This window comes from Equus asinus, chromosome 23 (genome assembly GCF_041296235.1).
Source record: "Equus asinus isolate D_3611 breed Donkey chromosome 23, EquAss-T2T_v2, whole genome shotgun sequence".
NCBI lineage: Eukaryota > Metazoa > Chordata > Mammalia > Perissodactyla > Equidae > Equus > Equus asinus.
In genome coordinates, this window is record NC_091812.1 from 31,048,813 (window position 1) to 31,064,723 (window position 15,911).

At 38.8% G+C, this 15,911-nt stretch overlaps 1 protein-coding gene across 1 annotated transcript in view; it reads right to left on the reverse strand.

Moving 5' to 3' along the window:
* TMC1 (transmembrane channel like 1) overlaps positions 1-15,911 on the reverse strand; it is a 130,107-nt gene that overhangs the window by 60,558 nt on the left and 53,638 nt on the right. Inside the window, exons 5-6 of the mRNA XM_044766619.2 lie at positions 13,355-13,445; positions 9,086-9,167 (exon numbers count right to left, since the gene is read on the reverse strand). Of these exons, the coding sequence (XP_044622554.2) occupies positions 9,086-9,167; positions 13,355-13,445 (173 nt within the window). The remainder of the gene's footprint in view (positions 1-9,085; positions 9,168-13,354; positions 13,446-15,911) is intronic.

Here is a 15,911-nt window from a genome sequence, read left to right on the forward strand (position 1 = left end):
GCATTTCACAGGGACAGCGTACAAGCTCAAGTTTACCCATTCGCTCTTCACATATTTAAAGTAGCTTCTGTCAGGAATTGTCTTGGATGTGAAACACAATGTCACAGAGTTGCTGCCCTAATACAACCGACATTTCAGTGAGTTGTAGCAACAACAAATATGTAGGAATTAAAAAATAAAACTATATTTATCATAATATCTATTATATAGTATGTTACATATCATGTTATATGTATACATGATATATGCAATATTATATGTCATATGTTGTATGTGTGTGTATTATATATTATATATGCATGTTATATATGATATATATTATGTATGTGTGTATCATATATGTATATATGATATATATTATATATATTTTTTTTGCTTTTTTGGTAAGGAAGATTGGCCCTGAGCTAACAATTGCTGCCAATCTTCTTCTTTTTTTTTCTCCCCAAAGCCCCAGTACATAGTTGTATATCCTAGTTGTAAGTCATCTAGTTCTTCTGTGTGGGATGCCACCACAGCACGGCCCGATGAGCAGTGTGGAGGTCCACACACAGGATCTGAACTGGCAAGCCCTGGGCCGCCAAAGTGGAGCACGCAAACCCAAGCACTTGGCCACAGGACCTGCCCCATATAATTATATTTTTAGAAAAATTATATATATAATCATTATAGCCAGATTGGTCCTAGAGGGAGGAAGGTAAAATGTGGAGAGGGGTGGCTGTAGATAGGTTTGTTGAAGGAGGTATATCATCAGGGAAGGTGACATTGGAGCAGAGACCCGAAGTTGAGGAAGAGGCAGCAATGCCCAGAGCTGGGGAAGAGCGGCTCATGCAAAGGACAGAGTGACAGCAAATACCGTGAGGGAAGCAGGAGCTCGAGACAACTGAGGAAGACAACTAAGGCCTGGGTGGTTGGAGCACAGTGAACAAGCGAACGTGGTGACAGATGAGGGTGAAGACAGATGCCAAACCACATTGTTAGGGCCTCTCGAGGAAAGGTAAAAAGTGAGGAATTTACTTTAAATCTGATAAGTCATTGACAGGTGTTAAGCAGTGGGGGGAGTTGGGAACACGACCTTTAAAATATGACTTCAGCTTTGGGGAGTGAATTGGGAGGGGATAGGCAGGACGTGCTGTCAACTTGCACTCACCAGTGAAAAGAGAAGTGATCTGTCCAATTCTTACTGACTGAGGAAAAAAAGAAGAATTTTCTTAAATCAGAGAATGGAAGAGGCAGGGAAAACAGGAATTCGGAGTCTCTGGTTGAGTTTTTTTTTTCTGCTTTATCTCCCCAAATCCCCCCCATACATAGTTGTATATCTTAGTTGCAGGTCCCTCTAGTTGTGGCATGTGGGACGCTGCCTCAACGTGGCCTGATGAGCAGTGCCATGTCCACATCCAGGATCTGAACCGGCGAAACCCTGGGCTGCCACAGCAGAGCAAGAGAACTTAACCACTTGGTCACCGGGCCAGCCCTGCGGGTTGAGATTTTGAAGATTAACAAAAGCCAAAGTTTGTTTGATAATCACTTAAAGTTCAACATCAGGTTGCTAGTTTTCCCAATCTCCTCAATTTTCATTCTCAGTCTCCTAAGAAGAAACAATAAACATCCTTAGCCACCCACTGCATCAGCCCCTTTGTCCTTACGCATTCAGCAAAATACATCCAGTGACCAATGGTTTTCGTGGGCTCTCTCACTTCGAAACATTGCCAGTGGGGAAACGTTATTTCAGGAGAAGGGAGGTTGGTGTGGAGCAAATTGCAGCCTCTGCTTACTAAGACGAGGCTGATCTCACATGAGTCATCCTTCTATTTCTGGAACTTAGTCTAATCTTTAGGTACCATCTTACTTATTCCCATAACACAGTGGCAGTTTTCACAGAAACTTAAAATGAAGTCAATGTTTAAATGGACATTTTGAAAGAAATAATTATTTTGAAGGCTGAATACTTGTTTTTCTTTATGCTCAAAAGAGAGGCCTGGATTCATTTCACTTTGTGGAGGGATGCAGAGTTCTATAAGATTTCTAAAAGTATATGGTTTTGATACCCACCTCCATGCCCCGCCCCCGCCCAGGTCCTGTAACGAGATGCAATGGTCTATCTGCAGAAATGCTAAAGTAGATCCACCCCTCCTAGGACATCTGAGCATCCACCTGGCTCCTAGTGATTTCATATCGTTTCCTGGCTGTTATCTATGTTCTCTGGTAAAACTAGCCGAGGACTGCCTCAGCCAGGTTCACTCGTCATGTTTTATTGAAGGCAGTGAACTTCTAGCTTGTTAGCCATTACAGTTACTCATTAACTGGAGGAGAACCTCCATCTGTTGGTATCCAGGATAAGTTTTTCCTTGGAAACACACATAAGACCATCTGGTATAGAGTCCCAAGCATAGGATACTGACCCAACCCTTCCTTCCCTCCTTCCTTCCTTCCTGCCCTCCTTCCTTCCTTCCTCCCTCCTTCCTTCCCTCCTTTTTTCCTTTCTTCCTTCCTTCTTTCCCTCCCTCCTTCCTTCCCTCCTTCTTTCATTCTCTCCCTTCTTCCTTCCTTCCCTCCTTCCTTCCTTCCCTCCTTCCTTCCCTCCTTCCTTCCTTCCTTCCTTCCCTCCTTCCTTCCTTCCTTCTTTCCTTCTCTCCTTCCTTCTGCCCTTCACTCCTTGCTTCCTTCCTTCCTGGCTTTTACAGTTTTGCTCTTCTAATCAGCCCCACAGCCCACCCTTTCCCAGCCCCCTATTCACAACTCCTGGCAAATGAGTTTCTTATGTTGGATGTAGAGTGTAAATATACCTAAAGGCAAAAAAGAGGAGCAAATTGAAATGTTTCAGAAAATATCCCCTCCCCCATATATAATCCATATTCATTATGAATGAAATATACTTTAGAGTCCAAAGCTTCTGAACTGCAGTTTTTAGACTTGAAAGTGGCTTCACAACTATTTTATTTGGAGGTGGAGAAGTGACAGCTAAACCTTTTGTTTACAGACTCCTAGTGTAAAGTAAATGAATTGCAGAAAACAGATTTCAATAAAATCAGAGTGATTATAGGAGACACCCAGATGCAGGTCAAAGGGACTGAGGAATCCAGAAGACAGTGTTTCTTCCATATCACACCGACCCACGGCAGAGGGGAGAGAACGATAACAAAACAAAGAGCTTAAAGGAGAGGAAACGAATCAACTGGTTGACATCCGAGCTCCATAGGACCTTTCCCCGCCTCAAGAGAAGAATGAAAAAGGGGAAATCTTCCCTCTTCACACCCATTGGTTCCAGCAGTTCTATCCCTCCAAAGGTTGTTCACCAAAACTGCTGCTCACCCAAACCAGAAATCTTGGTGTAGTGTGGAGAAAAGACCATAAATTAAAAGAACAGTCATTTCCTCGTGCTTAGTCCATCAGATAAAACTGATTTAAAAGAACAATAATGGGTAATAATAATAATGATCAATAAGGTATCTTGATAGTCAATCGTGTATACTAAGAACTTTACCAGACTCAGCTCATTTTACTGCGTCTAGAACCTGGTAAGTGTATTAGGCCCACTGTGAGGACAGGGAATCAAAAACTTAAACATAGCAGTTGACTGATCCAAGACTTGATTAATAGTAATAATAGCTAACATTTAATGAATCTTCTTGGGCAACTTGAAGTTGAACCTGAAGTGATTATCAAAGAACCTATTTGATTATCAAAGATCTCTTGGATCTCTGCGAATTAATTCATTTAACTATCAAATCCCTGCCAGGGAAATCTACTGTACTCCCATTTTACAGAGACTTAATTCTGCAGGTTGCATAGCTTGTAAATGACGGAGCCAGGGTTACAGAGGTAGTTACGTGGGTAGTAAATGATGGAGCCTGGGCTCTAAACCAGGCAGTCTTGATCTATAGGTGTTTGACTCCAAATCTAGATCTCTCTTAACCACAGTGCTACATAGCTCCTCAAGCAGAATCACAGTTAAATTAATTTTTTAAAAAACTATGCTATATAGAATACATATGCAATGAACGTGTGTGTCTGAAAGAATAGATATAAATAATATCCATCAATCAGCCAAGGCCAGTCAAATTCACACATTTGGAAGTTGCCCAAAAATGACCAATTCTTTTCTCTTTTAATCTAACTAATAAATGCTGTTTCCATGATGAATTATTAATATATGAAAACAGAGTCTTTAGTATGTATTAATGTGAGCCCTTAAGTTTATGCAATATTCTTGTTCTTGAATTTTCCTGTGTTTCTTTTAAGTTAAGATTAAAGTTTCACCTCTCCCTCTGGTTATTTATTATTAAGGCAAACTAATTTGTAGTCTGTCATGATGTATAATTTCCTTTTGAACAGATGGGTAATAAGACAAGCAGACAAATATGAGCATTCCTAAATGGGAAAAGATCAATTAAATCACCTGCTGTATGAGTACAATATAAATACCATCTTGTGAGGCGAGGATATGAAGTAGTTTCTTTCAACCTGGTTTAGGGATAGGGGATTAAATGTGGCAAACTTGATTTGTGTTTTTTGGAGCCCCTAAGCCAAAAAAGAAACATGAGGTTTAAACTCTGTGCTTAGGATTGCCTAGTTAAAGATCTTTCCAGTCTGAAAAATAGGTCTGTCGCACCTTAATTTTGATGTTGCAATCTACTATCAGCAAGAAGTGGATTTCAATTCTGAGAAAGACTTGTACTCTTCAGCTTAAAAAGACATTCAATGATTTAATTCACAGCTTTAATAGTAATGCTGGTGTCACGATGGGTATAGATTATATTTCCTGGGAGTACAAATATATGACTTCTTCAGCAAAATATGAAATGCAATGTGGCTAATCAGGTGCATCCCTGTGGGTGACTCTAAGGTTTTAGGCACGACCTCTTCACAGGGCTGGCATGACAGTAAAACTCAACAGCATCCCATGTGAGGTAGAACTCCATGACACCTCTCTGTGGCCGGAATTATCAAATCTATTTTTATGAGGGAAAAAATTGGGAGTAATCAGGTGACTACTTAGCCCACAGAAGTAAAAAGATGCAGGTCTTACTGGAATCAAGATGGAAACAGCAGTTTTAGACTCTGACTTGAGTTCCGCTCTTGACTCTGCCAATGTTTGGGCAGAGCTTTCTGGAAATTTAGTGAAGCCTGGTAATTTGGGACTCCTTTAAAACCACATTTAAAAAATATTTGTTTAGTATTTATTTAGAGATTGAGCAGAATGAGGGTGAGGTGGATCAGAAACACTGTTGGGAATGGAGGTCAACTGCTCCTCTATGAACATGCACCTTACCACAATCCATAATCATCTTCATTAGTTAATTGCTTTTATTTTATAATCTGTCTTCTGCATCCACCTTACCCATGCACACATACACTAACACATTTGGATATAAGATCAATGAGGGCAGAGTCCTCGCCTGTCTTCATCAGCATGGCATCCCCAATACCTGGAAACATGCCTAATACATGGTAGGCACTCAGTAAGTATTTTCTCAATTAATTAATCAAGTTTATTCTGAAGATTATCATATGTTAGATGATTCTGACTTTCAAAAGGAATACAGTAATATTTCTGAAACTTTTGTAAGATGATTTCTCCAAGGGAAAAGCATTTATATTCATTTTATAACGTAAAATATATGTTTTATAAATAGAGTGAATGTTTAACCTACTTTTTTCTGAAAAGAATTTGCAGAGAATGTAAATTATGCAGCCCTCTCAGTATAAATCTGTTTCCATTTAACTGTTTTAATAATTTATCACTCAAAAGTACAAAGAACTTCACATGCTTACATACACATTTAAAACTGAGGGTAATTATTAAGTCATAGAGTGTTGGGTTGGAAATGGCCTTATGCAGTACCTAGTTAAACCCTGAATTTTGTAGAAACTCCAAATGTAGAAACATAAGGCCAAGGATGTAACAGGATTGCCCAAATTATGGAGCCAGCAAGGGCCAAAAAGACCTCGATCTTTAGAAAATCAATTTCATGTCCCATTTCTTCCTACTTTCCATTCAGTTAGCTTCAAAGACCGTCATGCTTTCTCTATCTTTGGTGGAGTACTTTCTATGAGATGGTTAGTCCAACCAACGACTCTGCTAATACACTTTAGATAGGTTTCTTACTTTTCAACTAATACAGTCATATAAAAGCATATGGCGTGCTTACGATTACCACAAAAATCTCAGTACATTAAGCATCGTATAGAATATGAAATATACAATTAAACAAATAACTCATTCAAAAATAAATACATGAGAAAATGGAAAATAGTTCCACAAACAGGATAACTATCAAGGAAATCTACAACTACTCATCGTGCTCTTGGCCTGGTAGAATCCTCTCTAGGACTTGGTGCAAACAAAAAAGTTTATAAAATCTTCCTCAAAGTAAAAATCAGTATGCCACATTGAGAAAAGTACAAGCTTTGGCCTCAAAAAGACTTCACCTTAAATCTCAGTTCCTACACGAACTAATTCTGGGACAGTTATGTAACCACAACTCTAAAATAGGAAGTCTCATGTGTACATTGTAGGCACATCAAAGATTAAATGAAATAATGTTTGTAGAGTGTCTGACTCATGGTGGCACTCAATAAATGGTGATTATGGTGATTGCTGATAGGATAGAAAACAAGGGTCAATTCTTCATAGTGAGGCAAAGCACCATTAAAGGTGAAGAAACCAGGACAACCTAACCAATTAGTAAATTACATATGGAAGTGAAAATAATCTACATTTGCTTGAATTGTCCAGCTTCACTGTTCCAAAGTTTCTGAGGAATGAGGAGAGTAGGGAAGAAAACTGAAAGTATTCTTGCATAGCTCTCCATCTGTCTTTCCCACTGTGACGCACGTGATCGCTGGTGGTCATGTATGTAACTTATTCCTGTGTGCAATTTCTGGCAATAAAAATCATTCCATCTGTCTCTATCCCATTCAAGACATGCTATTGTAATGTAAGTGAGCACGACGTTATTATTGAGATAGGCTGGAACCTGCCATAGTATACGTTAAAAATAAACAATTTGCAAATGTATATATTTTAACTATCATTAATTATAAATTTCTTGGGATACATTCTCATAATGGATCAAGATTCAACCCCATCATTTATAAATGAAAAGACTGAGGTCCAGAGGAATTAAATGATAGTTCAGGGTCAACAGCTAACCTGAGGCAAAGCAAGAACCAAATCAAGAGTTCTTGCTACACAAAGTGCAAGAGGATCTTAAAGCTCCAAATGGCCTTCTGTTCCTCAGTGCCTCTCAAGGTACCATATTTCAGCTGTACAGTTGAAACCTAAGAATTTCATGTTGTCTATTCTTTTTCGATGAGTCTAAATTCCTTTTTCCATTTCCTAGAATGGTAGACTTCTGGAAGATATCTACTATTTAATTTTATTCAAGACATTTAATAAGACTAAGCATGTTCTAGGTCTGGGGATCCAGGAATGATCAAAATAAAATCTCTGCTTCCATGTCTATTGGAAGAAATTAACACAAAATAAAAAGAAATGAAAGCACAATCCTACCATTTGTGACCTTGGGTGGATGGACCTTGAAGCCATTATGCTAAGTGAAATAAATCAGACAAAGAAAGACAAATATCGCATGACTACACTTATATGTGGAATCTATAAAAAAGAATAAAAACCAAACTCATAGAAGAAAAGATCAGATTTGTGGTTACCAGAGGCCAGGAGTGGGGAGAAGGGGAACAGTAGGAAGGTGATCAAAAGGTACAAACTTCCAGTTATCAGACAAATAAGTATTAGGGATGTAACATAGAACGTGATGACCATGTATAGCTAACGCCGCTGTATGATATACAGGAAAGTTGTTAAGAGAGTAAATCCTAAGAGTTCTCATCGTAAGGAAAAAATTTGTTTTTTCTTTCTTTTCTTTTTATTGTATCGATATAAGAAGACAGATGTTAGCTGAACTTATTGTGGTAATTATTTCAAAATATTTTTAAATTAAACCATCATGCTGTATGCCTTATACAGTGATGTCTGTCAATTTCTCAATAAAATGGGGAAAAAATAAAATATTTTTTAATTAAATTAAATTAAAACTACAATATTTTGAATAGTGATAAGAGTTAAGGAGGAAAATAAAGCAAGAAAGGATGGTACAGGAATATGTGGGAAGAAGTACAATTAATGAGCTGATGTATTTTAATTCATTGTCATTTGATAATGAGAGATAGAGGACTGAGGAATAGTCACTCCTAAAACCTGCCCGATCATGTCAGTGAAATATCCATCAACTGTGCTAGCTCCCTATTGAGCCTCCATTTTAATTACCCGACACCACATTTAACCAGAGGGAAAACCTGCCTGGCAATCTGGAGAGGCATGGAGGCAAATCAGATCCCAGTCAAAACTCTTTGAAACCAGAATATGGCAAGATTGTGCTCGAAACTGTTTTAAATGTTATCCGTTTTTCTTTACATTCTTTATTATTTTTTAAAATGATTTACTTTTATATTTACAATATTTTAAAAATTTTATTTGCCTTATCCTTATTCTGGAACACTGTACTCAACAGGGTTTTGATTGGGTGTATTCTCCTGCCTTCTCCGCACACTATGAATATTGTAAAAAATGAAGGCACAATATGATATTCATAGCAAGTTCCTGGACTATTATTGCTTATTCTACTTCAGAGGTTTGAAAATGAGACTTTAAGATTTCTTCACCAGTTTTAGACATCGTTCATTTTGATTATTGTGTGTCAAGCATGAGAGTATATATTTTCAATGTCATGTTCCTCGCCAAAATAAAATCTCTGCACTCCCAATGATATGACTCAGTGTCACTGTGCACAATACTGACTTCTCTGTGTAGCAGAGAAAACAGGTCAGAATGAGAATATTTTGGTCTAATGTAGGAAGGGAGATTTGGGGTCTCCAGTGCTGTGATTGATAAGTGTTAGCAAATCTTCACAGTGAGCAAAGAGGATATAAGAAATGTTTTGGTTGCTTTGTTTTCTCATTTTTAATCTTTCCAATAGTACAGAAACTGAGAAAGACATCTGATAAGCCTGCGAGACGTTTGTCTAAGACAATGTTCTCCACCTAATGAGAGTTGATGAGCACTTACTTTCAATGGCCTTGATTTTATTTTCCCATGGGACACAAGCAGCTTTGAAGTTCTCAAAATCACGGAGAAACTTTGCCCATTTCTGAAAAGGAAGCCAAGCACAACAGTAAAACCCAACCTTGTTTGTCAAGATGTTTCTCCCTCACCCCCATCCCAAATATCTCAAGACAATGAGCTTGGAAAGATCTCTCTGGCACTACATACTGCTTTTTGGAAAAAAAGAAAACGTAGGTTTCACTTGCCTCCTTGTTCCCCATCCACCCATAGGCCAATTTAATTAAAAAATGTTTATTGACTCTTTGCTTCATAGTAATAATAATGACCACCAAGAAAGATCTGTTTATTCTGCTGGATGACAAAAGAGCAGACACGGGGTTAGCACTTAATAAGGTGATCAGCAAATGGTATGTGTTTAATTAAATATTCATTTCATGAAGGAATTAATGAAATATGAATAAGACATAGTTCTTGCCTTGAAGGGCTTCTGGGTCTACTAGAGAGGACTGTACATAAACAGGTAATTTCAATACAGGATGGTAAGTGCAATGACATGGAACACTTTTTATTCTAGTAAAGGGAGAACAGTCAGCTAAATGAAAGGCCCAGTGTCATAGGAAAGGGAAGAAGAAAAAGTATCATAAATTAGTTTTTAAAAAGATCTTCCTTCCATATTACCCCATGGTGTTGGGCCATTCATAGTTAAGAAGACAACTAGGAAGAAAGGGAATGAGGCAGATAACTTTGCATATGTGCACATTTTCCTGGGGTAATGTGTGTACTGGATAGACACATGGAGCCTAAATAATAGTATGAGACAAGTCTGAAGTTCAAAAGATTACCCAAACTAGAAATGATCTAAATGTCCATCCACAACAGAATGGATAAATAAATTGTGATATCTTCATACAGTGGAACACAACACACCAATAAAAATGGACTATACCTCCCACAACATGGGTGTATCTCATGAACGTAACATTGCATCAAGAAGTCAGAAAGAAAAGCATAAATACTATACAATTACATTTATTTAAATTGGGAGGGTTTAGTCAAGATAGGCAGCGTAGGTGGACTCTGAACTCACCTCCTCTCATGGACACAACCAATTTCCAACTACTCTTGGAAGAATTAACCCTGAGAGAGAACTGAAAACTAGATGAAAAGAACCCCTGCAACAAGAGACAGTCCTGACTGAGGTGGAAGAGGCAGAAATTCCTTTCTGGAGAGGAAAAATGCCACCTTCATGAGCCATGGCACTTCATGGCCAGCAGGGAGCAATCCTAAGGTACGCAGCCTTCCCTGGAAGAGTAGGGGAATCAGAGAGGAGAGCATTACCACTATAGGCAGCCTTTGGACTCTGCACAACTGAGATAAATGTCATAATATCTGGCTTTTGCTGGCCATTAACTACAATGGGGAATATCCCGAGAAAAGCTATTGGACATAAGGGAAAAAAAGGCCACTCTTAAAGGGACTATGCATAAATTTACCCATTTTGGAAAGCAACCTAAAATCACCAGAATAAAAGGTGCACAGTCCTTTGGTGAAAAGAGACTCACCTGATAGGCTCTGGGTACATCTCAGTGAGAGTTAAGACCTCTCCATGGACTGAGACATTGGTGGCAGCCATTATTGTGACCATACCAGCATGCTGACACAGACACTGGCAGATGCCATTGGAGTTCTTCCCCTGGCCTATTAGCCCAGTGGTCTGTCACACTCACTAGAGCATTGATTTAATCCAGCTCACCAAAGCAGGCAGCCTGACGTAGGGACTGGCCCCACCCAACAGCAAGCCCTTGGGCAACTTGTGGGCCTGCATAGGCAGGGTGCCTGGAACCTCTGCAGCCAGGATGGTAGGTCCACCTTTGTGTGGCAGGGCATGTGCAAGGAGAGGGTAGAGTTGTGAGATATTGGTAGAGTATGTGGGGCCTCTGCAGTGGGGTGACTGGGTCCACTTTAGTGGGTTGGGGTGCAAGCATGGGGTAGGACTGTGTTGATGGGGTATGTAGCCCTGTACGTGGTGGGACTTGTCAGCTACAGACTTGTGCTTCTCAAACAGCCACATAGGGGATCAGCCCCATCTTCCAAAGCCTGAAACAATTGGGTGCTCTCATGCCTGGGGCCAGCCCCACTCAGCTGCAATCCTGAAAGAGCTGACAGCAATCTTGCAGGCTGGAGGCCTACAGCAATTGTAAGCCCCTGAGCCTAGCAGCCAGCCACACTGGGGGCCTACTCACTTACCAGAAAAACTGCAAGAGGAACATGCTATTAGACCATATAGCCAACCATGCTAGGGCTCCCCATGCCCAAGAAAGTGACTGAAGGGTCCATAGCAGCCACGCACAGCTGAGCATTACAACCAGCCAGCCAGGGTGACAGCCTAGCCTCCCTGGGCAGCTTCAGCAAGAGCAACCCTGCCACAAAGAAGGACACACATAGCCCACACAGGGAACACTCCTGGGACATTTGGAACTTGTGACTAAAGGGAAGCACACTGTTGAGCCTCATAAGGCATCACTTACATAAGGCCACCTCTCCAAGATCAGGAGACATAGCTGACCTATCTAATACATAGACAGAAGCAGAGAAAATGGGGCAAAATGAAAAGACAAAGGAATACATTCCAAGTAAGGTAAAAAGACAAAACCCCACAAAAAGAACTAAGTGAAACAGAAATAAACAATCTACCTGGCAAAGAGTTCAAACAGAAAGTCATAAGGATGCTCACTGATCTTTGGAGAAGAATTGATGAACTCAGTGAGAACTTCAACAAAGAATTTGAAAATATAAAAAATAGCCAATCAAAAATGAAGAATACAATACTGGAAATGAAAAATTCACTGGAGGGACTCGATAGCAGAGTAGATGATACAGAGGAATGCTTCAGAGAACTGGACAAAAGACTAGAGGAAATCACCCAAGCTGATCAGAGAAAAGCAAAACGAATTAAAAAGAATGAGGACAGTCAAAGGGACATCTGGGACAATGTCAAGCACACTAACATCTGTACTATAGGTATCCCGGAAGGAGAAAAGAGAGACAAAGGGGCAGATAATATATTTGAAGAAATAATAGCTGAAAACTTTCCTAACCTAAGGAAGGAAACAGACATTGAGGTACAGGAAGCACAGAGAGCACCAAACAAGATAAACCCCAAGAGGTCCACACCAAGACACATTATAATTAAAATGTCAAAAGTTGAAGATAGAGAATCCTAAAACCAACAAGAGAAAGGCGAGAAGTGACATACAACAGAAAGCCCATAAGGCTATCAGCAAACTTCTCAGCAGAAACCTTACAGGCTAGAAGGGAGAGGAACATTATATTTAAACTGCTGAAAAGAAAAAACCTACAGCCAAGAATACTCTACCCTTCCAAGTTATCATTCAGAATGGAAGGAGAGAGAAAGAATTTCCCGGACAAGCAAAAATTAAAGGTGTTTATCACCAAGAAACCAGCCATTTATTTAAATTGTAAAAAGAGGCAAAACTAATCAGATATATATATATATATATATATATATATATATATATATATATATCTCACAGATATGTCTATCTAAATATATTTCATATTTAAGCTATATAAACTTTATTCACAAGCCTTCATCTTCATGGGAACACATTTAGCTTACAAGTAGCATGACATTTGTAAAGAGGGGAAATAGCAACTGCATACATACTTTGCTGTGCAAATTAAACATGATAACTTTATAAAAGGATTCAATTCAGTGCTTGACATACAGTAAATACTAAATAAATGTTAGTTCTTTTCTACCTTTTCCAAAAACTTGTGTTTCTATTGGTATATCATCTGTTTTTTTCTACCCAATTTATTTTTCTATCCAGTTGATATTGCTGGTAGAGAAGAGTTAATATGGCCCTGTAACCTGTAGACATGTTGAGAAAGAAACCTTCACCCGCAATCCATTAACCACCAGGAAATGAAAATGAAGGGGACACAATCTTACATTTGGAACTGAAAAAAAAAATCACATGTCAGTCTTTTGCCATAAATCAATGTTTCTCAACTTATTTTTCATTTTAACTCCTCTAAGGAGCATTTTTTTCTGAATTGCACCGTGCCCCAAATTTTAATACCACAGATATACTGTGTATGTCCTGTATGTGCATCTGTGCTTTATACATGTAAAGTATAAGATTTTTTTCACTCTCTCAGAATGGAGCCAATTTTCTCCCCCCGGGGGCAATATGGCTTCCATTGAGAATATACTGCATCAACCAAACTGAATTATGAAACACTTACCTTGGCCATCATCATCTTAAATGCAAACCACCGTTTTCCTTTGCCTTTCCCAAGAGCCCCTTCATTTTCACTCACAAATTTTTTTGCTTCCCTGAGAAAATAAAACAAAATAAGGGGTAGGTGGGGATGGGTTGAGAGTAACAGAACATAGAGGTAGTGAACATTTAATTTTATTAGATCTGCTGTTGTATTTCTTCTAGACCCTTAACAAGTGAATCTAAGCTGAATCTCATAGCCTATGGATTTGTGAAGGATGTTTAAGTTTTTAAATTCTGGCCAGGAAGCACAAGACATATATTTTAGTCTCATTTAGTCATCAGCTGGTGTCACTGTAAAGCAAGGAATTTATGCTAAGTGTCAAATAGAGAACCCTAGTTCTTCTCATTTCTACCACACGTAAAACTAAATCTGAAGTTTACTTCAGATTCTGGCAATCAGAATGTTTATTTTAAAATATTTTCTTTCCTTCCTTTTTAAAGATTACTTTTTTTAAATAGGGCAGAGAGTTTAGGATAAACTGACATAGAACACACTTAGTGACCTGTTATATAGTCTCATAAAAGCAATTATAACTTAAAACAGAAAAATCGTACTGTGTAAAGCAAATAGGATTGAGGAAAGAGAGAAAAGGGAAGGAATATTTTTGGGCCTTGCATTCAGAAAGGGCTTCAAATTTAAACTTTAACTTTATTCCCAAACATTTATATATTTACCGTAGTCACATTAGTGTCTTTGTGTGTGAAAAAGCATTAATTCATCAAAATGGATAATGTGAACACGTTAAATATACTACAATTTTGTAACCTTGTTTGGTCATTTTTGCTATTACTGTTTGTTTGATGTCTGAAAAGAATTTAGAAAATAGAGGTGGGCCAGGCTTCTCTTGATCTTTCGGGGCCATAAAGGGCAGAACCCAAGAGAACCCAAGAGAGAACTCAAACCTGGGCTGCGGTTCTGCAGGTGCAGCGCTGTCATCACCTGGATGGCCCCTGGGATGTGGAGTTTACAGACAAGACCTATCAACACTTAACTATAAAGAAACTTATTAATACGCAAAGTAAATCTTTAAATAATGGAAAGCTGGTGAAGAAATTTTTTGTAAGGTGTTCCTAAACTCATGATTTTACAATACTCAGTGATCAGAACACAACACACACTTGTTGACTAAGCTGATTGCTAGAGATGGTGGCTCATTATTCACCTGTGCATGCTCACCCACCTAGATTCTGCCATAAAAATACAAGCACGTTGGAGAAGATTCTCTTCAGTCATCAAATAGATGCCCAAATCAGCTCCTTGATGGCAGGGACAATATCTTGTCCTTTTGTATCTCCCACAGCATTGACCACTACTTTGACCATAGGAGGTGCTTAAAAAACCTAAACCTTCTGGAAATAGAGCTGATTGGTCTAACTCGGCACACATATAGACAGGGGAGTAATTAACAATGTATTTTCTCCATCAATTAATGCTCAAAATCAAAGTCACTCCTAGACTTTGGGATTGCACCCTTCTTCATCGGTCTTCTGAGAAGCTTAACAGGGCGACTCCTGGAAATGAAGAACGGTGACTAGACTAGCCTTGTCAAATGCCCTGACAGCCGGTATGACCTCTGGGCTGTGAAGATTAATTAAAAAATGGTTTCTAAAACATTCTACACATTTAAAACTGTTCAATAAGGACATATCAAAAAGTATAAACTGAGTTCGCATGGCTGGGTTTTAGATCCATGCAATTAAGAAAACAGATCACATTTAAGCATTAACGATGTGTTATGGAGATGGTAAGACAAGGATGAGTGTGGTACCTAGCAGACATTTATAAATTGTTGAACTGATCAAACTGAAAATGAGGTAACTCGAGTTCTAACCCAGCCTCTGAGACTTTGCCCACATTTTTAATGCTCTCTGTACACATGTTCAGGAGTGTCCTGCTTCTCAGAGGAAAACACACTTGCCCAGGACTCACACACACCTGAGCAAGTTCTGGCACAGTTTCTTTCAGTTACTATGTGGCCTTTAACAGGTCAGGATTTCCCCACAAACAAACAAATGGGAGGACAATTGCTTCCCTGTCTGCTTGGGTGGTGGTGAGAATAAAGCGAGATCATAAATGTGAAAGTGTTGAAGGAATTATTATACAGTCGATTCTCCTGTAACACATGTTTAGAAACTGAAAATTTGTTCTAACCTGATTGATAGATTATGGAACAATTTAAGCATAACACAAATTTTGTGTTTGCTTATGTGTGATCTTATGTACAAGAAATGCTTGATGAATGCAGAAAACTGCATCCGGCTAAACCTAGAAGAGTAGGAATACACAAAATACACAACCTCAACCACCAGCTACCTCACCACACCATGCATGTTAGAAAAACCACATCCATTCACTGCTCGTGTTCCACTCTTCACAATATAACACAAATTGCCAAACTTTCGAAGGGCATTTCCACAAGCAAACTTCAGGTCCTTTTCAAGGTAAATTGCAATATTTAGTGTAGTATTTATGTATTTCTTAACCATTTAACACATGTAAAATGTTGCTGCCACTTGAT